Source organism: Pleurodeles waltl, chromosome 5 (genome assembly GCF_031143425.1).
Source record: "Pleurodeles waltl isolate 20211129_DDA chromosome 5, aPleWal1.hap1.20221129, whole genome shotgun sequence".
NCBI lineage: Eukaryota > Metazoa > Chordata > Amphibia > Caudata > Salamandridae > Pleurodeles > Pleurodeles waltl.
In genome coordinates, this window is record NC_090444.1 from 115,528,594 (window position 1) to 115,553,856 (window position 25,263).

A 25,263-nucleotide genomic window follows, 5' to 3' on the forward strand; every position below is an offset into this window, starting at 1 on the left:
TCATGAATAGGTCCAATATAATTCATGAAAAGATTGTTCATATGCCATGCTAGGTACCAATAAGTGAAAAATGAGATTTGCAGATCAGTAATGTGGTATTCATGTATGACAGGTTTGCAATAATACCAAGCAATAAAAATGTGAATTTGGTAGTGGAGATCGAGGTACTTTGGTGATGATGAGTATCCATGCGTATTAGATTCTGAAAATGTAACTAATCAATTGTCGGATGACGGAAATGTAGATTTTATACAATGTTGCGTGAAGCTCTCCAGCACTTCATCTTCTTGTTCTCTTTCTTTTGGTCCCAAGATCCTCTCCAACATTGCCATCTACCTGTGCACCATCACGGTTGGGATCATGTCTTACTACATGGCAGACCGGAAGCATCGCAAGGCCTTTCTAGAAGCCCGACAGTCCTTGGAGGTCAAGCTGAACCTGGAGGAACAAAGCCAACAGCAGGTAAGCCTCACCTAGTAATAATTGTATATATCGTTGACTTCTTATAACAGTGGGTATCTTGCTAACGCAGCACCAGTCCACAGAGAAGGAAGCATGGATTTTAGGAGGATGCTCTATTTGTATTTTTGAGAGGAGATGGGTGATTTCACTAATGATGCTCTGTAGAGGGACCCTGCTACAAATTTATGAAGATCTTTGGTGGGATCATGTCTAAACTTTTTCCAGCGAGAGGTCAGAAATACAGTCATTCCTGGCCACAAGTAGCTTGGTCACAGCAGTCACTAGATCAGTCCATTCTTTCATCCTGAATGAAAATTTAGTAGCAAACCATGCCACCATGTGTCACAACTCACCCATTCCAACTTCAGAAATACTAGTTGCAACTATTACAAAACAGGAACGCTGCTCCATAAGATGACTGTTCAGTTATAAAATTGGTTTGTGACACCAATTAATCATTATACTGTCGCTTTTTATGGTCACCCATGAAAGATGGCCCAAGTGGATGAGTTAACACTCATCACTCATGTCATCAAATTCCTGAACTTTTTTGTTTTACTCCCAGTTTTCACTAAATGTAAACACTACTTTGTGAATCTGGTAACTTAGAGCCTTACACAATGACACAATACAATGGCTACCTTCTTGCTTCTATTGGTGCAGGAAAGTACATGTTCATTGAACCTGTAGCATGAAATGTGTGCAACCACACTTAATACCAGCCATTATCTTTGTCTTGTCACTCATTGTCAAGCTTTCTTTAATTTCTGTGTGGTCTGTATCTTTTCAAGGTATTCTTCTGCTGGATTAACGTGGAGGTGTGGGATGTGTTTATCGATTTGCATTTCGTAACTAAAAAAACGGAGACATTCATTTTCTGCTCTTTCCACCCACATTCTTGGGGCCCCTGAATGCCCACCTAGAATGGTCAACAACTGGACAGAGTGAAAATCCAAGGGCTCACAAGTCAATAGATTGATGTGTTGGTGCCAGCAGTAGTTGTATAAGTCCTTTGTTAGATTTGGTAGTTCCTTGAAAGTTCTACTCCTGAATGATTTGTGTTTAGAACTTCTAAACATGGTGCAAGCTCAGGTGAATGAAGCACCTTCTCCACCTCCATGCCCAAATTCTAGAAAATGAAGATGAATCGAGTTCTAAACATTTTATAGAAGGGTCTCCTCTAGTGCGGGTTCATCCTACAGTGCATCCCAACAGTGGTTTCTTAGTATTCCACAACTCCATGTTCTGAATCACCATGCACTGTTTCCCTATCAAGCGACATTGTGAAAATGTTGTCACTGTACCAGCAATCCATCCATATGGAGCGGGCTTTCTGGCGTTGCAGGGCCTTACACTAAAGAGGTAAAAAAAAACATGAGGCTGGAACACTTCCTCCAGTTCATGAAGGACAACATCCTCTGTGTGGGCGGAACCAAGAGTGAGATCCTTGTACTAGTTGACTGATTCTAGGCCTTGGGACCTCTCCTTCAAAGACCGCAAAAGCCAAGAATGTGGGATACTCTTTAATTCAGAACCATATTTTGCTCACGTTGATGTAGTGGTCAAAGGAATGATTCTCCGGCTGTCATACTCCGTAAAATCCTGTCACTGTTCCAAACTGGCCATGGGGAGGAACCGACTAGATCCCTCATCATGTCCAGCCTCGACTGCCGAAAACACACATTACAAACTCCAAAGTCTGCAAAGCCAGGCATCCACAATGTGCCTTATCCTGTAGATGGGACCACATCAATATTGCTTTGAAAGCTATTCACTGGCTACCAGTCGAATCCGGATCAGGAAACTCTTGAAAATTCAACCCTTCGGACACTTTGACCATCAGAGCTACTGAACTTCAAGGGACCACAGCTACCCTGTCTGATAGGCTGCGTTCTTCCCTTCCACTGCCGTCATTCTAACTTTTGTGGTATCCCTTATCCTATATGCTGAAGTATACACATGGTTATCTGCAGCACACTAGACAACTACAAGTACACAAATGCAAGGCTGTAGAATCACAAGATGCACATGACTGCTCTTACACAAAAGAGAGTATCTGAGTGGGTCAATGGAAGACGGATCCATGCCAAGTTTCCAGGCCAAACACTGATTAAAAAGTTCTGTTTAGCTTGACCTCCCCCCCCCCTTGTGTGCCAGAGTAGATGCTTTTATGCACATTCATGATTTATAAAAACAGACTAACGACCAGCTGTGTTTATCTGTATGTAAATGTATCTTGAAATCTGGCATGGATCCGGCCCTGTTGGACCTACTTTGGACACCCGGATGCGATAGAACATTAGGACAGACAGCATAGGTTTGCCTTGTAGCTCCATGCACTTGATGGCGTGTTCTGCAAACATCATGTACGCTTGAAAAAGAACTGGAGCGCAGAGTTAACGCTATCTTTGATGACTGAATCACTTTCCCTGCCATGAGTCAGAAGCAGAAGTCACCCTGCATGACAAGGTCTAACCCACGTACTCATGGGATTTCATTTCATTATTTTCAGAGTGTGTTTATTTTACCTGACAAGCCAAGACGTACACTGACACTTGTCCAAAAACAGGTATGTCCCTCCTCAGGACATTCTTGTTGCCATCAGAATAAAAATGAGTAATACCGTGGAAAGGACACATGAATCACTGCATCATATCATGTAACACACCTAGAGTAGAACCCCTGTCTCCTCATTCTAAACACAGTACCTAGCTGCAGACTAGTAAGAACTCAGCACTTCACCCAAAAGAAGTGGGCTGAGATCCATGTTAGCCCTGTGTGTATCAGGAATAGCGTAGTCAACCTGCTACTGGGCTGAGATCTGTTCTAACCTGTCTGCATCAGGGATAGTGTAGCCAATCTAAATTTACAATGAAGTCTGTGAAAATATATTCATCTGAACACTTGGGGCCATATGTACAAACACTTTTTCCCATAGACACAGAATGGGGAAAAACCTTTGCTACATCTGGCCCTTACTCACTAGAATTCTTGACTGATTTTTGGTCCCCTCTCCTGCTGATCTTTTTGCAAATTAGGGAACCGTGGTTGTAGACTCGCTCTTTTTTAATTAGTTTCTATTTTTTAATATAATGCCCTGTGGGTATGCCATGCTTCCTTCAAATATCATCCCGCATTGCATTTGTAAATCCCTCTGGTGAAGGCCAGACCTCTGCTAGTCAGTGTGGCCTCTTTGACCACCTCTTATCCCCCGTTTGCATGGACATAATAGACACACTATTGGTGTAAAGCAGGGGTTCTGTAGGCGTAGTAGTTTGTGAGCTTCTGGTTATTTACCTAGTTATTTACCCCAGGATTTCCTTTCTCCTACTCATTTATTTTAACTTCAGCATTTATGTTTGTCATAAAGCCAACAGGACCAAGAAGCATTGGTGTATATATGGGGCTTTACAGACAAACAATACCACGACATAACAGCTGTAGAGGCCTCCTACTTCATAGAGATAATAGACAGACTACAGTTCGTAGGCATTATCGGCAGCTTATGGTGCCTAGAGTGCATCAGATGAGTTGATCTACACCTGCCTTACAGCTAAAAGGCGGGAAAGGCTGTTCTGTTCTTATGTAATTCTAGGACACTGAGAATTACAGGTTGATCTGCAGTCTGCTCGCACGCACTTGTACCCACTGCATTAACAAAACATTAACAAAGCACGAGCTCTTATAAATAAGCCTTTAAAATGCCTTTTCTGCTTAACCCGATTAGCCTCCTGTATGTTTATTACATTAACAGGGGGGAGAAGTCGAAAACGTCAGACTGCCATGCGGTGACTTGTCCTCCACAGTTAAAATTAAATTAAAAGGTATACAATCCTTTGGGGCTGGGCATATTTTTATTGCAGGTTTATGCCACAGAATCGAAAAAACATGCTCCTGCTTCAACGTGGCTGCCATATGCTTGCAAGAAGAATTTGGAATTAAAAACAAATATTCGTTGATGTGGCTGTTTTACTATTGATTTTTTTTTTAATTAACCAGCTTTTCATTCGTGTTGTGAATTTTATTATTATTTATTTGTGAAGGCTAGAAGAATAAATAAAAGTCTAAACAAGCACTCAAATCATAGGCAGGAACAATGTCACAAGGTTAGGTTATGTTAAGTTTTTTTATAGCGGAGAACTCCATACGGGGAATAGGATCCGTGCAAATATACATTTTGTTTCCTCTTTGAGGCAAATATTTTTCCCTTTGGAGAAAGCCCTGCCCCACTCCCCCACCACGTCTGTGGGAGGTCCGTTCTCCTTCCTGTCCTGGAATGGAACTCACCCCGCCCTGTGAAATATGACCCTTTCCAGGATGTAAGAGAGTGGATCAGAGTTTAAGGTTATGTTATATTGATTTGTATAGAACACTATTATATTGATTTGCATAGTGCACTAATCACCCAAAAGGGTATCCAGGCACTTGGGCAGGTAGGTGTGAGGTGCCCAAGGTGCTTACTGGAAGAGCCAAGTCTTGGGCGTCTTGCAGGACTCAATAAGCGACGAGGATGCTTTGTGTTGCAGGAGGTCGTTCATGTCTTGGGTGTCAGCAGAATGAGCGACCTCCAGTATTGCTTTTGCAGATGCAGGGGATATGTGAAAGTGAGAGTGAGGCAGAGTGCAGGTGTCTGGTGGGTTGGTGAAAGTGTATACGGCTGTTCAGGTATTCTGGTCCTGTGTTGTATTGGGCTTTGTGTGTGTGTGTGAGAAGTTTAAATTGGCTGCACTTGTGAATGGGGAGCCAGTGAAGCTTCTTGAGATGCGGTATGATGTGGGTGTGGCATGGAAGGTCGAGTATGAGCCTTGCTGCTGTGTTCTGGATGGTCTGGAGTCTGTGTAGGAGTTGTCTGGAGGTTTCGGCATAGAGAGTGTTGCCGTAGTCCAGCTTGTTGATGATGAGTGCTTGCGTGACGGTCTGACGGTCCAGCTGGTATTCTGAGGCAACCATTTGAAGCTCTTTCATAGCATGCGCAGGATCTGGAAGCATGTGACAATTACTTTATAACAGCAAGTTTAAAATGGAGACCGAAAATAAATCACCACCCAACAAGACACCCAAAGTGTTTGTGAATTAAAATATGGTTATGCAAAGAGAAATAAATGAATGAAAAGGGACACTTTAAACCACATTTCTCTCTGAAGGGACAGGAACTATTCTTAGGCAGATGTGAACAAAATGGTCAGGCTTTGTACAGTCACTCAAAGTGAAGGGAGGGAATGCGTAAAGTGGACTGACCCATTGCCCATGCTGTATGCTGTGGTGGGTGGAAGTAAAATTGAATAACAGTTAAATGAAGGCAGCTGACCAAAATCCCCTCTCTGTAATTTATGTATGATTTGTTATGATTTTTTGGGAAAAACAATAGTCTGACATAAGAACTAATGTTGTCTCAAAAGCCAGCCCTAAAAATGAGGTACCTCTGTTCTATCAGATTCTTCTGTTGTCCTCTACAGGGCAATGCATCTAAAATACTTCACTTTAGTCTTAGGTTTGTGGTGGGCTTCGGGGTTCTCAGGAAACGTTCACAGGTTACCTAAATTGTTTTGGGAAATCCCATCAGCATTTGCAGCGATCCCCAATATTTAACCCGGGCCAATTTATAGTGTTGGAAACAACTGGTAAATGGATAAGGAAGGGGGTAAGCAGAAGGAACACTGGCTGTAAATACTGTTCATTCATTCACAACCACTTTGGCTACCTCAGTGGCACCTAAAACAGAACTTGGTGACAGTGTCCACGCAAGGTCATAACCTACCTCACTCCCATGCACCAGCCGGCCAAGCAATCCTGCTAATCTTAGAGGAAAGTGCCTTGCTTCTTCTCCCTCATGCATCAGCATCGACCAAAGAGATGGTGGACCTGATGGCGACGTCCTCAAATGTAAATACTTTGATGAGGCACAGTGCAAGAATGAACATCAGGCGTGAGCGTGAGGTGCACACAGATGTGTACATTCGGTTGTCTGTGTGCATGTGTACAGTGTCCCTCCCTGGTGGAATTGTCTGGCATCTGGGACCAGTAGGGTCATCAAGTATGCCACAGAATATGTTGGCATCTCTGGCATAACGGTGGCCACCGCTGGCATAATGTTGACATTGGCATATTAGTGATCATTCTCACATATTGTGGCCACCCTTGGCCCATTGGTGGCCACCAGAGACAAATGACTGACATTCTTGGCATACTGTGGGCATCATTGGCATTAGATTCTGCAGCCCTGGTCGTTATGGTGTAATGGTAGCCATCGCTGAAAAAATGTTGACATCCTTGGCATTGATGTGTCTTCCTCAGTCGTAAAGTGATGGCATACTGTATGCATCCTTCATAGTATTGTGGCGTTCCCTGGTGTATGATGCTAAAACATAGGCACGTGATGCAGAATCTGTCCATGTCAGGCATATGTCCATCCAAGTCCTTAATTAAAATGACAAGCTGATATTTGTGGAGCAAATGCTTTTGATTTAAGCAATTGAGTTTGTTTAGCAGAAATGAAAGCTTGTATTTCTTTTAATAAACGTGGGTGCTTTTTGAGAAACTAATCATCTGATATTAGGGGACAAAATTGTAGCATTTTCAAGATATATTTAAAGCTAGTATTTGAATGATAAGTCATGCTGCTTTGGTAAGATGTATTGTTGATGTTATTTTGTGTTGCAGACAACACTTGCTGGTATGACTTTTATGTTCTTATTAGTGTGGAAGCATTTCATATTGTTGTTTTTAATATTATTATTAGTAAGCCTGCTTAGTGCAGCGTAATCTTCCATGAAATTGTCAATTTGGAAACCTGTCAGATGTGGTCACTGTTGTAACAGTTGGTGATATTTTTTTGTTGGTCAGGAAGATTTTCACTGATGAAATGTAGCTGTCATCATAGGAATGCTTGGAGAGCCCTGATGCTTCAATCGCTTGACTTCCAGAAAATTGAATTTAACAGCAAGCGTTCAGCTCACTGAGCCACCCTGCCAGCATTAAGTGAAAGTGGTGTAATTATGATCAAATATACGTTGTCGTGGATAAAAAAAAAGTGAGTAGAAGGTTTCTTTTGCTGAGACTAGATAGGTTCCCTAAATCGCAGAAGAGTTGTCATAAGTAAACACAGGGCACACATCTCTTGGCTTGTTAGCAGGCATCAATCAGACTCGGATCAAAAAAATCGAATATGACAGAGTTTGAAAAAATTGAAAACGTGGAAAAACACTTAAAGGAAGGTTGACTACTCAGATTCCGGTAGTATATTTTTCAGTAGTGTTTTATCCACCTGTTTCTCTTGTTAACATACATACATATTTTTTATAGCAATAGTGCCCTTTTCCTCAGAAGTAAATGCCCAAGTTGTTGTCGGTTGTCTTTGTGTGTTGGGCATCACCTAGTACAGAGTGGATTTGTCCTTTTGTCTTCCAGTTCATGCTGTGGGCAGAGTCTGTCCTCTCAGTGGTTTGATTTTGTGTCATCCAGTTTTGGGTTTAGTTTGGTTTGGTTTGGTCCGTGTTCTCCATCTGCGAACCCGGATACTGGGTATGTAGGGAACTCGCCCTGTTTCTGCCCTGCAGCCGCTGTATGGGCGGTTTCTGTGCACAAACACAACATTTTGCAGAGGTGTGCGGGGACTCTTGTGTGTGCTGTGTTCTATTGTACATACTCGGATGTTTTGTCCTATTTTTCATTGTCCTAACAGAAGAGGTCTGGCATTTATTTTATGGATGGTTTATAGTATGTCACTCGTTTCTTGAAGCGTTTTATTCCAAGGATAGTTGTTCCGAATTTCAGGGGAAGGTGGTCTCGGGTCACTGTTGAACTAATTAAAAACTATTTGCTTTCTTTCTGTTTTTTTTTTTGGGGGGGGGGGTAAATCTATAATGTGAGTATAATTTGTCTAAATGCAAATCTTGTGTGCTCTGAATTACCACAGTTCTGCAAGTTCAAAGCACTGTAAATAACATATTTTAATATTAACCAGTTTACTGTCGTTAATTTATTGAACTCGGAAGTTTGGCAGCTGAGCCTGCCTTTCCAAGATTCAATCGCTCAGCTCACTGAGACATCCTGCCATCCTTAAGTGAAAGCATTGAAAAATATGATGAAATATACGTTGTCGTGTGTAAAAAAAAAAAAAAAAAAAAGTGAGTTGAAGGTTTATTTTGTTAAGACTGAATGACTGAAATGATTGGAATCCCCTCAAACTGTCCCTTAATGCTGGCCAAAATAGACGTGACCTAGGCCCCTGCCCTTTGCCAACTCGAAGCTTTTGTGTCTCCTGGGTACCGAATGCTTCCTGCATTAGGGAGGGGGCGCTGTGGGCACAGTCACGTCCTCAGACCAGAGAACAGTGGTGACTGTGGGACAGTCTTTCAGAACGTGTATTTGTAATATCATAAGTCATGTTCATTGTCAAATTGTTCCATTTATGCCTATTTTTGTTCATTCTCTCTTTAGCCCCCTAACCTGTCATTTCTTACTTTAAATTAAGGATTAGAAAAGTGGTAGTTTATCAGGTTGTGGTTTGCAAAGTGGTGGCGACTTAGAAACTGAGCTTTAGAAAGTTGGCGGAGAAGGGGCGGGTGCATTAAAGTGAGAGCAGAGGTCAGCACGGGCACCACACTGGAAAGAGCTGCGTTGACCTTTTCCTGGTTTTCTGCAGGCCGATGGAGACAACTTGTAGAATTCATTGATTGATACAGGCTCATGGTACCATTTGTTCACGTGGTATTACCTTCCATAGCATAGAAGGGCAGAAGTCCAGTATTATTTAGGATTATGACTTGATGTTTATAAAATAATTGAACTAATGTTTAAATATTGTCAAGTACCTTTTAAAAATATGAACTAATATAAAGAAAGATTCGTGGCACTTAATCCTTTTAATGTATATAATTTCTGGTCTGTGGAATTTAGATGTGTGTTATTTAAATTGTCCAGTGTTATCTGATATTACTGTGTGACGTAAAGGGCTGGTCCTCAGTTGAAGCAGGTGAGGGAAATGAAAGCTGCTGGGTCCCTGGAGTGCATGCGTGTATCCCAGGATGCAGCCTTGCAGCTGCCTTTGTGTACGCATGCGTGCTGCTGTGGGCGGCCCAGGGCGTGGTAGAGGGCCAGAAACATGGCTGCTCAGTGCATCCCTGATTCATTAGATGCGCCTACATATGAACATATGCATGCGCCCTCCAGGTCGGTTTTCCTAGGGGAAGGGGAACGAATGCAGAAGACATGGGTCCTATTTGACTCCTGCCAGCTAGAAACTCTCCCGTACAGTAATCCTCATGCTGCGCCTGAAAGTTATTATGAATAAAAATACATTGAAGTCATCCGCCTTCATTGACCTGGCATTGTCTAGGCCAAAGTTTGGCCTTAGCTTTCTTTTCAGCAGCCTATAGGCAGGGAGCGCTGGGCCCAGGGCGCCAATATTCTGAGGGGCGCATGGAGCTGTGTGCTTTAAGGTTTTGCCACCAGCAGTGCCATTCTCATCTTGCTCCAGCCTTGTCCCTGCCTGTTTTTCTGATTTGTCAGTTAAAGAGGTTTAATGCTTCATTATCATACCAAGGGCGAAATTTTAACTCAGAATTAGCCCCTTCCTTTCCCTCCCTGCACCCTCTGACCCCTGCTGAGCTGGGGAAGGTCTGGAGATGTTAGTGTTCAGAGGCCAGTCGCTGCTCATCCAGGTACTGACTAGGGAACACAAAAGGGGCCCGCGGCTGCCTCCTTTAAGTCACTACTATCACCACGGGTGCCATACTTCTCTCCGCCCACACCCAGGGCTCTATCTTAGGAAAGACCAGCGCTGCATATAGGATGGGGACGTCCTCTGACCAAGTTGCTGAGTTTGAAATAAAATCTCCACATTTTAAATCCCAGGTCCCCTTTAATCAAAAAATGTCTGGTTTGGGACATATCACGTTATCATCCTGTGCCTCACATTGTAAACCGTGTATTGAAATATATGCTGCCCATTGGAAGAAATGAGGGGGGTCCAGCTGGACCCGGAATCCAGCAGCTATTTATTGAGCAGGATCAGGCTCCGTCCGGCTCCTGTGAAATATGATGAATTTGTCCCTGTGTAATTTGCCGACACCTGATTATGTGCAGTAGCACTCGCACATTGTCTGCTTTCCTTCCAGAACAGGGACCAGAAGGGAGTGAAGGGGCTTTCGTATTTTCACTTCCCGCTTGGCCCAAAACAAAGGTCTCATTTAAAGGGCCTTCAGCTGACCATGTCCTGGCCGGGAGCTATCTGGAACCTACCGCCTAGATTACAATGCAATGGAGAGAACCAAAGACACACAGCTTGTTATCACTTCACAAGTACTCAAGAGGAACTATGATCTGGAGGCAGGTTGCTGACTTTTTCAGCCCCTGCAAGTAAAAGATATAAATGTACTATAAGAATGTCAATGAATCTGTATGAGTAATTACAGTAATAGCTATTTAAATAGCACAATTGTTTAAAAAATATATTTTTTTTTTTAGCTACTCATTCCAACGTGGTGTGTCAGAGCACTTTATATCACGCACAGAGAGCCAACAATCACACAAGTATGTAAATCACTGTACATGAAATTCAACATAAGACAATGAGGGTTACAAGGTGCTGGACTCGCATATCATCCGTACTTGTAGCATTATAAGTTAAAATAGCGTGGTCTAGAGAAACACAAAGTCGGGATTTAAATTGTAACACTGTGTTTGGGAATTTTCGTGCTAATAAAACTTAATTTACCACCCAATGGAACCCTTTTAGCAACCTTAGAAATGGTTCAGAAACGAACAATAAGATTTGTATTCAGCACCTAGATGATTTTTTATAGTTTGCGGTGCTATATTAGAAGGATTGCAAATTATGAACTGAAAGTAACAAATGGAACTTTGTGAGAAGAGCAGTATCCACTGAGCTATGTACATAAAATGCTAAGCTGTAATCTGTATGTTACACAGTGTGTTTTGCAGAAGCCACGCTAACCCTCAAAGCTGCTATCTGTAAACAAGCATTTGCAATGCAGTGGGTCTCGCATTTGCTCCAGTTACAGCTATTAGCGTTGTAAATTCCTAACTGGACTTTTCTTGCCACATAAATTGAAACTGAAAAGTAAAACAGTTGACATAAGCAAGCCAATTCAAAGCCCCACAGCCGCCATGAGCGCGAAAGAGGGACACAAAAAAAAAGTTTGCTCACATTCAAACATATCGGATTGGCCATCTTGCAGTTATCCATGTAACAGGGTCAGTCTGCAAGGCGGTAACAAAACCGCCCCAAGGAGGGACAAATGTAAAGCATTTATCAATGATAACAAAGGATTTTTGAAAGGCAAGCCCAGGAACGAGTGAGCGTGATGAGCGTGCGGTGGACATGTTTAAAAGCCCACAATACTTACAATAGGTCAAAGCTCGACCTAAAAATGTGACTAGACGAAACACAGATCTCTTCAGCAAGTGCATTAACCACCAGAGCTATCTTGCAGCTGTTATTATCCCAGAAAATTGCTGGGAACACAAAGGTTTCTGCAGCAGGTGATTTTACCTCTTAGAGGTATATATGATATAAAATGCAACATCTTTGTGACCCATTGATTAAGCCAGAACAGATTGACTTCCACCTTTGTCCTTGTTGCCAATTTCTTTGCAGCAGTTTTTAAAACCCACATGTATAAGCTGACTGTCAGGCTCCGCTTTTCATGAGCGCCTCTTGTGACTTCATCTCCGTCCCATTGCTGTAACTTAGCCCTCAATTTATGCGTTTCCCGATTAAACTTTTTCCTTTTCTAGCACGGATGCTGTCCCATTAACATTTCTATATGCATCCCCATTAGATCTGGTTTGTCTTACTTGACCGGAATTGGGGAGCATACACTCTATTATCCTGTTTTCACCACCTCATATTGGGCCCTTCTGCTATAGCTAAAAAGGTCTCTGTTAGGTGCTTTTGTGCTTCTTGGAGCTTAGCTCTGTAACAAAGACTCATATTGTCCTTCTGGCTCCCTAACAGAACGATCTGGTGTACTATGTAAAGGTCTCCCTAGATACAGGGAGAATGCGTATGGGTGTGGGGTGGTGCCATACAGTAGCCTGCAGACAGCTCTAGCTCTTGCAATGCAGAGATGTGTAAGACATGTGCAAAGTGGGCTATTGGGGCCCAACTTTCCCAGGGATGGTGAACTTTCTTTCCATATCAGTCTGTTTCTTCATCTCAGCCTTTCATGTATCATGCATTATTATTTGGCATCAAGTGCTCCAGTTAGCAGAAAATGGGTAATAAAAAAACGCAAAGCTGTTCCGGCAGGGGCCCCTAACGTGTTCCTTGCCCGGGACCACCAAAGTCATCAAGATGTCACTGTCCTCGTGATCAGGCCTCGCGAGCTACGACTCCTCCCCTCCAGCAGACAAGGCAGGCCAGCTGCTTTGATCTAATTGGAGGACATTAAGAATTCCAGGCTGATTCCTGGTCTCCAGGCTCGCGCGCACTCTTATCCGGCGCGTTAACCAGGCACGAGCCCTTGTAAATAAGGCCTATGAAATGCCTTTCAGCTTGTGGTTCTTGCATGCAACCCGCCACCCATCCTGCGGCCGTCGCGCTTTCGCTGCAAGCCTTGCTTCTCGTGTGTAGCCTGGTGTTATTGCAGCAACTGCTTGTCTTTGTTTTCATAGCTAGGCCACACTTAGGTCTGGCGTGAAACCACATGCATTAGCACCTACTGTTAAGAATTCTTTAGCATACACATAGAGCGAGCTCTCTCACGTCATGCTAGAGGCTGTTTGGTGATCATTCCGCATCCTTTTGAAAGCTTGCATGCCAATGCAGTGCACAAGGCACTATTTTACAGCTCAAAAGTACACTGAATTAAGCTCTTTATCTTTTGGATTTATTGTATAATTAAGCTATCGTTTTTTTTTGTTCACTGCAGAAGGCTTTTCAAATTATTTTATTCAAGACTCAAAATGTAAGCCGGACCTGTTGGTTTTGTCAGTGCTTTTTTGAGTATGCAACTATTGACGCAAAACTTTAAGATCCATTCTATGGCATATCACTTAATGTTTTTTTTTTTTTTTTTTTAAATTACAATTTCAGAGGTTTTCTCGTTGAAAACTATTTCAATGAATCAATCCGATTTTTCAATATTCATCTGCAATATTTTAGTTTTTCTAAAATGACGTTAGAAATACCTTGAGACCTTACTGTACCTCAATCCATAGCCTAATGTGTGAACCAAAATTAAATCCTGAACGTCCTTGAGCCTATTATGCAGGGCCCTCGGGATTATGCGCCAGTGAACGACCAGATCTACCAGGGTCGAATAAATTATGTGGAAAGAAAAGGCAAATTATGCAGTTTAACGTGCCCCGTTATGCGGGAACTATTATCAACTCCTGCTCATTGTATAACCGCTGATACTCAGGAATTATTCACACCTTCTTCTCATTGCATAACCTCTGATACTCAGGAACTATTGCCACATTATTTCTTCCTGGGCAGACATTTCACCCTACCAGTTTCACTAGTGCAACCAGCTGCTAAAAAAATGACCAGTTTACCTTTGCAAAGTAGCCTCGCGCTTTCACTCACCCTGACCTCTAACCCTGACCTCGTTGTTGCCTGTCCCTGCCCTGCCACCAGCCGTGACCCACTCCTTACCTTGGCATTCGTCATAATACCACCACGGCCCTGACCATTGCTGGCCATAAGCCAACAGTGTAAATGCTGGTACAGGCTTCTGGGTGTAGAAGGGCTCCCCCTCTTGGCAACTTCATTTATACCGAGATCTGGAACAAAACAAACGAGGTAGTGATTGTCGCTGAGGTGAGGCACCTGGAGCTGAGCTCTGCTGGGGGCACATAGAGTCAGCACAGCCTACTCTGAATGTGCACCTGAGGCGTTTCATTTCTCACTGTACAATCAAGCAAGTTCTTTTCGGTTTGCCAGGGCTCCCCCACACTCTGGTTCTTCCAGTAGTATAATTTCTGGAGCCAAAATCTGTCTGGTTCCCACTGACCCAGTGCTTCGGAACTACTCAGAGCTTCTGCTCATTGCATGACCTCTGATACTCGGGAACTATTATCAACTCCTGCTCATTGTATAACCGCTGATACTCAGGAATTATTCACACCTTCTTCTCATTGCATGACCTCTGATACTCAGGAACTACTCACACCGCCTGCTGATTGCATGACCTCTGATACTCAGGAACTACTCTCGCCACCGTCTCATAGCATAATGTCTGATATACAGAAACTACTGACAGCTCCTGCTTATTGCATAACCTCTGATACTCAGGAATTACTCACACCGCCTACTCATTGCATGACCTCTGATACTCAGGAATTACTCACACCGCCTGCTGATTGCATGACCTCTGATACTCAGGAATTACTCACACCGCCTGCTCATTGCATGACCTCTGATACTCAGGAATTACTCACACCGCCTGCTCATTGCATGACCTCTGATACTCGGGAAACTACGCACACCCCCTGCTCATTGCATAACCTCTGATACTCAGGACCTACTCACACCTTCCTCTCATTGCATAACCACTGATACTCGGGAACTACTCACACCTTACTCACACCTTTTTCTCATTGCATAATTACTGATACTCCGGAACTACTCACAGCTCCTGCTCATTGCATGACCTCTGATACTCAAGAACTACGCCCCCCGCTCATTGCATAACCTCTGATACTCAGGAACTACTCACACCTTCTTCTCATTGCATAACCACTGATACTCGGGAACTACTCACAGCCCCTGCTCATTGCATAACCTCTGATACATAGGAACTACTCACACCTCCTGCTCATTGCATAACCTCTGATACTCACAGTAAATACCATATGCTTTTCACCATTACATTTCAGCAAGTTTGACCTGCCGAAATCTAAATAATGTTAAGTTATTTAACACATCTGATAATTATCGGATGCATTAAAAGAGATCAACCTCATAATTCTGGCCCATGGATAAACAGGGGTTTCACATCAGTTGGAATTTAACGAGCAACTCGTAATCACTACCTCAGTGGCCAGAAGAGGTTTGATAACTCCTGCCTGAATCCAGTCCATCCTGGCCTCCTGTGCTTGCTGTTTGGCCCTTGCTATGTACTTCACCCTGCCTCACCGAGACACTCTCTGCTTCATCTCACCATGAACATGGCTCTAGTTAAAGGTGATGGCTGGACTGGAACCAGGTGCAGGTCGCCGAAGACGCTTTAATGGAACCTGCAAATTAGACATATTGGACTCATTATGCTAGGAGACCGGCTATTATTATTTATTATTTCAGGCGCTCAGCCCCCAGAGCATAGACTGTTGTAAAGGAGACCTGCCAACATATACCCAATTAGCCCAGCCCTGCTTGTGGAGGCTGGCGGTCTGTGCATCAGTTAGTCATGTTTTCAGCAGACCGTCTGATGTTCTGACCTCTGCATGAGAATCAAATTAATCATATTATTAAACCTGTATGTCACTTCTGCTTGCAGGCAGAATTGTATTTATTAATTGTTGTAATAGAGTACGTCCTATGGCTTCCTGGAGCATCCAAAATGAAATTCGAGCTGGTCTCCATCATTTTCAAAGCTCTACACAACCAACACGCTGAGTAAATCACAAAGGCCCTCATTACAACCCTGGCGGTCCAAGACCGCCAGAGCTGTTTTGGCTGAAGCACCCCCAACAGGCTGCCGGTGCTTCAGAGGGAGGGGATTACAACCGCGGCGGTAGCGCCGCAGTCGCACCGCCGGGGCCGGCGGTTTCCCGGCAAATTTGCCACGGCTGTGATAATCCGCCAGGGCAGCGCTGCTTCCAGTGCTGCCCAGGGGATTACAAGTCCCCGACCGCCAGCCTTTTCCTGGCGGTTTGAACCGCCAGGAAAATGCTGGCGGTACGGGGAGATCACAGGGCCCCTGGGGGCCCCTGCACTGCCCATGCCTTTGGCATGGGCAGTGCAGGGGCCCCCTGCAGGGCCCCATGAAGCTTTTCATTGTCTGCTATGCAGACAGTGAAAAGCACGACAGGTGCAACTGCACCCGTCGCACGGCTGCAACACCGCCGGCTCCATTTGGAGCCGGCTCCTATGGTGCGGCCCAGCGGGGATCTCATAATGACCGCGGTGGGGGTGCGGCTGCATTGGTGGCCGCCCGGCGGTCAGATCTTGGCGGGCGGCTGTAGCCGCCCGCCAAGGTCATAATGAGGGTCAAAGTTTCTTAAACTCTCCCGCCAAATTTGCCACGGCTGTGATAATCCGCCAGGGCAGCGCTGCTTCCAGTGCTGCCCAGGGGATTACAAGTCCCCGACCGCCAGCCTTTTCCTGGCGGTTTGAACCGCCAGGAAAATGCTGGCGGTACGGGGAGATCACAGGGGCCCCCTGCAGGGCCCCATGAAGCTTTTCATTGTCTGCTATGCAGACAGTGAAAAGCACGACAGGTGCAACTGCACCCGTCGCACGGCCGCAACACCGCCGGCTCCATTTGGAGCCTGCTCCTATGGTGCGGCCCAGCGGGGATCTCATAATGACCGCGGCGGGGGTGCGGCTGCATTGGTGGCCGCCCGGCGGTCAGATCTTGGCGGGCGGCTGTAGCCGCCCGCCAAGGTCATAATGAGGGTCAAAGTTTCTTAAACTCTCAAGCGGCAATAAGAACTCAAGAAGCAACAATAAGCTGAGAAATCGGGCATCCCCTTTCCGCTGACTCGCTGCTGGTTGATTTTAGATGTCTATGATACCTTCTGTGGTTCTGCAAAGGACTACAAACACACCTGCTTAAAATCTTTCTCGACTGCTCCAGTTTGTGTACTCTAAGTTTCCTCTCTGTTCCTGATACCTCTCTCTTTCGCCTCTCCTATTCCCCCATCACCCCATTTTACCCCCCCCTTCAGAATTAATGTGTATCTTTTCCGCCCAAAACTGTTTTGCTCAGCTTGTCTCTCTACTCAACTCTGCCTCTTTAGATTCCCTTACTTTCCCTCCAACTCTTTCCATTCCTGAATCCTCCATTAACCTCCTCTTTCACTTTTTAACTTGACTCCCTTGTCTGGTACCATTATCACTCTAATTCTTACCTATAGTCACGATTCCATTCCCTCCTGTGGCCTCACCCTTGGCCAGACTTCGTGCTCACATCCTCGTCATTCTCCTGTCTCACTTTACCTCCCCTTTAGGCGTGTCCCCCACCACGAATCACTGCATCTCTGGTTCCCTCATCTTTCACCGTCAGTGACATTCTTGCCTCTCTCCCTTCTCTCCTTTTATTCTAAGAGCCCACTCTTAGCACATCATTGTCACAATTCACCCCTCCAGGATTTCTTGATGAGACTGGTGATGATGTCTTAACAATGTTTTATGTTAATCTGCTGAGAGTCGTTTCGTGATCCGCTCTTGCTAAGGAGTTGTCATGCAGCCCCCGGTTGTTCAGACGTACACCGGGGACATCTTCCCGGTGGAGTTGTGCTTTATAAAGTGTAAAGTACATTTATAAATAGTGTAAACTCATAAACAGACCACCACAGTGTCAGCATCCTTACAACATACTGCTGACAACAGTCTGCAGTGTAGAACAAAGAGAAGTCTTAGGCAGTCAGAAAAACCTTACTATAACACAAAAACAGTGACGATGCCCCAAAACACAAAAGCAGTCAAAACGAAACGTTTACAACAAATTAGGAGGTTAGCTGTTATTCTTGTTAGATCACCACAATTTAGGTCTAGATTAGTTTCACTGATTTTCTTTTTTTTTAAGTTACCTTTTTTGATTTCCTGTTTTTACATGTTTTTAAAGGCAAATGATTCAGTATTTGTTACCTTTTAAGTTGCTTTGCATGTCATTATTTTTTGATAATTATCATAACATGCATTCATAGAGGAGGACTTCCTTGTATGCCCCTGTTGTGTATGAGATAGTAGCTGTTACAGTATGGTCTCACACAAGTGTATAAGTATCCACGTACATACCCTTTGTCCACAGCCATTCCAAATGCTATAGAGCAGTGTGTCTTAACCTTTGACTCCTGAGAATCCCCACTTAATCATTACTGGAATCTGGAGACACACACTGACTATTGGATTCTGGGGTGGCCTGAGTCCTACCAGAAGCTGGGGACTCAGGACAAAGCAATTTCGATGATTCAAACTCCAAAACAATAAACAAATAATGAAATATTTTAGTTAATTCACAGACAAATATAAAAAATCACAATTTTAATGGGGAGATGGGCGCTTTTCTGAATTTTATTAAGGCTGCCAATCATCCACATTATATTCTGTTTGATACAGTACACCTGCACTGATCCCATGAATCAATCCGAATATGCAAAATTAAGTTTACAGTTTCGAATTCCTTCACCTTTACATAACGTTTTAAAATTTCCAAGTTACATTTTTCGTCTTTTATATACAGTCTATTACTCTGTTAATATTTTGTTTTTTAAGCAGTCGCATACCCCAAGTAGGCTTCGAGGCCCTCTGGGGTCACCGAACCTCAGGTTAAGAACCCCTGCTAAAGAGGGGTGGGAGGATAAGGCTAGCACAATCTGAATGCCATGAGGGACAATTACTTGAGATTACCTGCCACACACATAGGCCTTATACAATACTATATATTTTTTAATAATACAATATTTGCTGGAGCATACAGGGCCAGATGTATCAAAAAAGCGCTTCGCGATTTCCTAATAGCCACATTTTGTTGCTATTAGGTAACAGCCAGTCAGTCAGAAAATCTTTATTTCATCTAAGGCCATAAAAGAACATAAAACAAGAATAAAAACTGCAGATATGCATCATACATTATATATACACGTATAAATATGAATGACGTAAAATCAGTAAAAAAATAACTTAAAAATGGCATACAAATAAAACAAATCATCTAGAAGCCACCTTTTTCCCCTTGACCTCCACATACACAGGAGAAACCTGGAAACAGTGACTACAGTACACGTCTTAGTGTCACTCATGAGGATTCCAAAAGCAAATTTATACTCTGTGGGGCCCAGTTTGCGACACAGTGGTAAAATCCACTTCTTCCTGTACTAACGGTATGCTGAACAGAACAATAAAACATACTCAGCCACCTCCACCTCATCTGGGCAGAAGGGGCAAGATGTAGAGTAAGCAGCAGTAGGGAACTTCCAGGTAGCAGTGAAGAAACTAAGGGGTAAGGTCCTAAGGCGAACCCTAATATACAGCAACCTAGCGTAAGGGTGCTCAACCTCGTCCAAAAAGGGTCCCAATGAATAGCCCATTTTAAAGTCCAGAAAGGATGCTGTAATAGGGTCCATACTGGAGTGGGTCAAATCACACTGGTCTACAAATTGCCAATAAGCTCTTTTTAAGGCCGCCTTGGGGATAGGAGTAGAGTCTTCAGAAATAAATTATACTACACAGCCCTATCTGGATTAGGCATCCTCACACAATCCTTATCCAAGGAATCTTGTTGGCCCCAGCCTCTCCAGCACCTTGATAAAAGCTCTTAGAAATGAAATTAACTTGGGGCTGCCCACAGTCTTCACCAAAACAGGAACGTTCTCAATATCACCACGTTACTGTTTTTCCTCAGGACATGGTTGAGTTGTAGTGAAAGCAGAGGTGTACTCACTGGAAGATTATTTAAACTTCTTAGAAAACAATTTTGAACTAGATCGAGTGCCTTAACATCTAGATGGCCCCATAATTCCCCACCATACAGAGAAGTTCCCAGCACCTGGCAACTATACATCTCAAGGGCTGGTGAAATTGCCCGAAAGGCAGAGGATCTCTGGACTCTCGAAATACCTCCACAATACTGTTCTAGCCTACGTTTGCATTCCTGAACCTGGGGTATCCAATCGAGGTGCTCTGTCAGTATGATGCCCAAATAATCAAACCCTCATTTTGTTAAGATTTATCTCTAGGCCTGCTGTCTGCAAAAGACCCCAGATCCATCTAAAAGTTCTGGAGGCCCATGGGTGATCTAGACAATAGCAGGGTGTCACCTCCAAACAAAAGTGCAGAAATAGCAACCCCTGCAAGGGATGGTACGTCACCTTTGCACTTTACTAGACAGGAAACTAAATGATTCATATAAAGTGATAAAAGGGTAGTGGCCAACACGCAACCCTGCCTTACACTCAGTTGACGGGAATGGGCTCTGTTAGCTCACCCTGAGGGCCACACCTGATCTGCGCATAGGTGTTTGAATGTAATCCGACTATCACGTCTAGTAAATAAGCAGGGACCCCCATCTCTGCCAAGACCTTCCATAAGGACTCTCTGGGTACAAGGGCAAAGGGCTCGAAAATCAACAAAAATTACAAAAAGCCGGCCGCCCCTCAGTGTCACATACTTCGAATACAGCATTTGAAGTCGAAAGACCTGGTCAGTAGTCCCAATGCCATCTTGGAACCCTGCCTGCAACTGGGTGAGGGCATTTGAGTCCACCATCCAATCTCATAACCTATTAATTCGGCTGAATAGCTTTTGTGAAGAGTCTATAAGGCTAATTGGTCTATAGTTAGCTGGAGAGGACCAATAACCCTTTTTAAATATCAGAATGATTTCAGCCGCCGGCCACGTAAGAGGGATGGGAGCACCAGCCAGTAGGGCATTAAAGAATAATACAAAATAAGGGCACCATATTTCCTTAAATGGCTACAATCACAGGGATGTTGGCCTGCTGGGGTCAGCAGACCACTATGTCTGTGATTGCTTTTTAAATAGCGCATTTTGTTTGTAATGCAGCTGTTTTCCTTAAAGGAAAATGGGGTGCATTACAAAGAGAAAACTGAAAAGTACTCTTTTCATTTATTAAGAGCAGGCAGTGGTCCCTTAGACCCCCATTTCGCAAAGGGGAAGGGGTCCCTTTATACCAGCCAACACGTGTTTCATCATCAAGACTTTTTCAAGGCTGTGGAAAGTTAATACAAGAGAAAAACAATTCACAGTTATTTTTTAAGGGCGATAATTTTTTTTTTTTTTTTAAATGTTAAAAATCACTGTATTTGAAAATCAAGTGTTACTTAGGGGAGTTGAGTAACAACCCACCATCTGTGGTGAATGATCCCCGAACCTGCCGTGAAAAGAATGAAATAACCAGAAAAAAAGTAATATAGGTATCTTCTTATAGTCATGATGCTCAGTTACAGTAAAATGTACTGCAAAGAAAGGGAGATGGAACACATGTGGCAAAATGTGATTTATGATATCTGGACTATTAGTATAAAAAAAAACAATTGAGAATCGAAAACAGATGTCACGAAGGACGGAGTCGTAGTCCCGTGGACGATATTAAAGAAAAGATTGCAATAACGGAAACTAGCACAAGGCGTGGTTTTTGTTTGACCCGAATAAGGAAAATAATGAAAATAACAGAAAGAAACGAGGAACTGACCCGTGTTTGAAAATAAGGTGAAAACAATAGATCACCCAGATCAACAAGAACTGGAAAGTTTTTCGCAGTAAATGATATAAACAGTGATATTGGGAGGCTATCATATTGTCCAGAGGAAGGTGGTCACAAGCATAGGATATACCACTGAAACGCGTTGACGCCTGTCAGATTACTGAACCCACTGGAACCACCCCATAAAGATTTGGAAAAACAATTAGGGGGAGAGGATATACCAAATTGTGGACAGAATAAGAGACTAGGGAATTGTCCTTGTTGAGTCTCCCATGTCGTTGTCATATTTGTTTGATTAATTTCCTTTTTTGTGAATTTTATAGGATTCTATCCATGTGGCTTTTATAGGTTGTACGATATATATTTATGTGTTCTATATTTGTGGTTTTTATGGGATTATTATAACAGATCTTTTTAAATTGAATTCCCTTATCAAAATTGAGTATTTATGATGTATGTATGCGGATTGTTAGGGGAATAACGGATGTATGGTGTATTGTCCTCAAGGGAATTTTTCTTATTACTGGAAACGGTGCCCTGTCCCCTTGAGGCAGTGGTATAGTAGGGCCCTCTCTCACTTTTTGCCCGACATCCTTCTGACACACCAGTTTAATGCAGCTGCCATCATGGCAGAAACCAGAGCGGGGTTTCACTCCATCAATGAACGTTTTGATGCCCTTACTAACCGCCTAGAGGGCATGGGCGAACGTTTGCAATGGCAACATTCCAGACTGGAAAACTCTGAGGAATGTATCTCTGGCATCGTGGACGGGCTCATCCCACTGACGAAATGTGTGGAGAAGCTAAGGAGGCTCTTCAAGACAGTGGCTCTGAAAAACGAAGACCTGGAGGTGAGATCCCGCTGCAATAACATTTGCATACTGGGCATCGCTGGGACCACCAACGTGGCCCACCCTGATGTTTTTGTGGAGCACTTACTTACTGAACTCTTTGCTCACATGAGCTTCACCTCCACATTTGCGGTGGAACGGGCACATAGATCCCTGACCCTCGTCCACCTGTGCGGGCCCCGCCACATCAATTAATTGCCCATTTGCTAAATTATAAGGACAGAGACACTGTACTACGCCTAGCCTGCGAGAAGTGTCCTGTGCGTCATCAAGAAGCCACACTCTCCTTCTTCCCAGACCATACAGTTGCTGTGCAAGAGATGCGATGCAAGTACTCTGATGCAAAGGCCGCCCTGCGTAAATTGGGGCTTAAATACGCCATGCTCTACCCGGCCAGACTCCGTGTAGAGGTGGGTGGGAAATACGCTATTTTGATTGCCAGGCAGATGCTATACAGTTTTGTAAACATTATACTGTGAATCTCCCCACACCACAGAGACGTAACCCTGACCACACACAGTCCCCCAGCTGGATGCACCTCGGAGCTGCTGGCTGTTCCCCCGATGCTGCTCGCCCAGGGCGTGCTGGCAAAGTGGCTCTGCCACGATAGAGAAGTAGTTTACTTGTTATAGCTCCGCTTCCCCCTCCAACTCTCCCAGCGTGGACACATTCTCTGCCCCCTTTATCATGTATCTGCATTAGTCTAACTCTGCAAAACCTCACCAACAAGTAGACGGTGGGCCCCGAGGCGTTGCCTCCCCCAATGGTGAACACCAAACTGTTTTGCATGGGAATGACTGATTATGTTGTTTTCTTAGGTTTCACTGGATAGTTTAATGTCTGGTGTGGGTAGGGGAATGGGAAGGCAAAGTAGTAGTTTAACACAGTTTAATATGTTTTACATCGCAACCCTAAACCTCATGGAGACTTTTAGCCTTATGGCTCATTGCATGTTGTCCGGCATACTTGTATGCTTACTGCCACCATTTGCAGAGGGGTGATAGATGTGCCCCTCCAGTCCTGGAATATTTGGGGTCTTAATAACCCCTGTAAGGGCAAGCAGGTCCTAGTGTATTTGATGCTTCATGGCATCAAAATTGCTTTCCTACAGCAGACACAGCTTCCTATTCACACCTCCCTGTCATTTGCACAAACATGGGGTGCTCATCGTTATTTTTCTAGGTAACAGCGTTACCGTCCGCTGGCCCAGCGGAAAAGTCACATCAACATTGCAGCCGGCTCGTAATAGAGCCGGCGGCAATGTTGATGTGCAGCAGGTGCAGTGGCACCCATCGCGCATATCACTGCCCGTGAAATGCGCTATGGGGCTGTGCCTGGGGGCCCCTGCACTGCCCATGCCAACTGCACGCCTACGAGACTACGAGTACTGCCAGCCTGTTGGTGGTACTATCGCCACTATTGCCCTGGCGGTCACCGACCACCAGGGTTGAAATGAGGGCCTATATGTTTTACTCCTCCCTTCAAGGGTTGTGGACTAGCCTACTGACTCATGACTGCTGATGTCTCATTATGGACCACTGGAGTCGAGCACTTACCCTGTACCCTCTCTGATCATAGCCCTATGCGCCTGCACCTAACAATTCCGGGAATCATTGACTCCCATCCCCCCTGGCGCTTTCCAGGCGATGCTCTACACAACCAGGTTTTCCGCACTGAACTACATGACGGCATAGTAGAATACTTCACCATCCAGGCCACCCTTCGGGAAGGTGTACATACAGGGCAATTGTGTGCCGACGCAGGCTGATGTGCTTCGGGAGATCCACGTTAATCTGAAATGCATTGAGTCTGCATTGTGGGACCTCTACGAGTCCGTGCGAAGGACTGGTGGAGCCCCCCACCTGCATGCCCGCTCAGCTTTGAGGACTGAATTCCAAGACCTAGCAAGTCATGAGGTGAAGTATATGGGAAAACATGCTACTGTCCAACGCTACGGCGAGGGAGAGAGGCAGGGCCTTATGCTCATCCGCCTGCTCCGTCCTAACCGCCTTGATGGCTTTATCAATGAACACCATACACCTACAGGGGCTAGAATACCCAACCATAAGGGTATTCTCTGAATTACAATGTTTCTATGAACAACTCTACACCTCCAGATCTTGAGGGAGGGGGTGAGGATTGCTGAGAACCTTGCAGAGATTGCTATGGTTGGATCAATAACACCCAGCGCAACTTTTTGAGTGAACCGATCATGAGTGATGAAGTCGCTCAGGTGATACACTACATGGATACAAGGCCCCAGGACTAGATGGGCTCACCGAAACCTTTTACAAGGCCTTTAAACCCCTACGTATACCTCACTTATTGACAATGTACGTGGAGGCTCTGGGGACCGGCTCGCTACCCCCACACTCTGCAGCGCAGTCTTAATTTTAATACTGAAACTGGGCAAAGATCCTCATCTCTGCACCGCCTACCTGCCATTATCCCTTCTTAACTTTGACATAAAATCCTTCCTAAAATATTAGCTAATCTCCTGTTTCTGCTGATGGAGCAGATTATATCCCCAATCCAGTCAGGTTTCACCCCTCATAGGTCCACTTCCTTCAGACTCAGAACACTCTTCGCCC

At 44.3% G+C, this 25,263-nt stretch overlaps 1 protein-coding gene across 1 annotated transcript in view; it reads left to right on the forward strand.

Annotated features, from left to right (window-relative positions):
• The window catches only part of ADCY3 (adenylate cyclase 3), a 343,040-nt gene that overhangs the window by 99,620 nt on the left and 218,157 nt on the right, over positions 1 to 25,263 (forward strand). Inside the window, exon 2 of the mRNA XM_069233756.1 lies at positions 313 to 462. Coding sequence (XP_069089857.1) covers positions 313 to 462 — 150 coding nt within the window. The remainder of the gene's footprint in view (positions 1 to 312; positions 463 to 25,263) is intronic.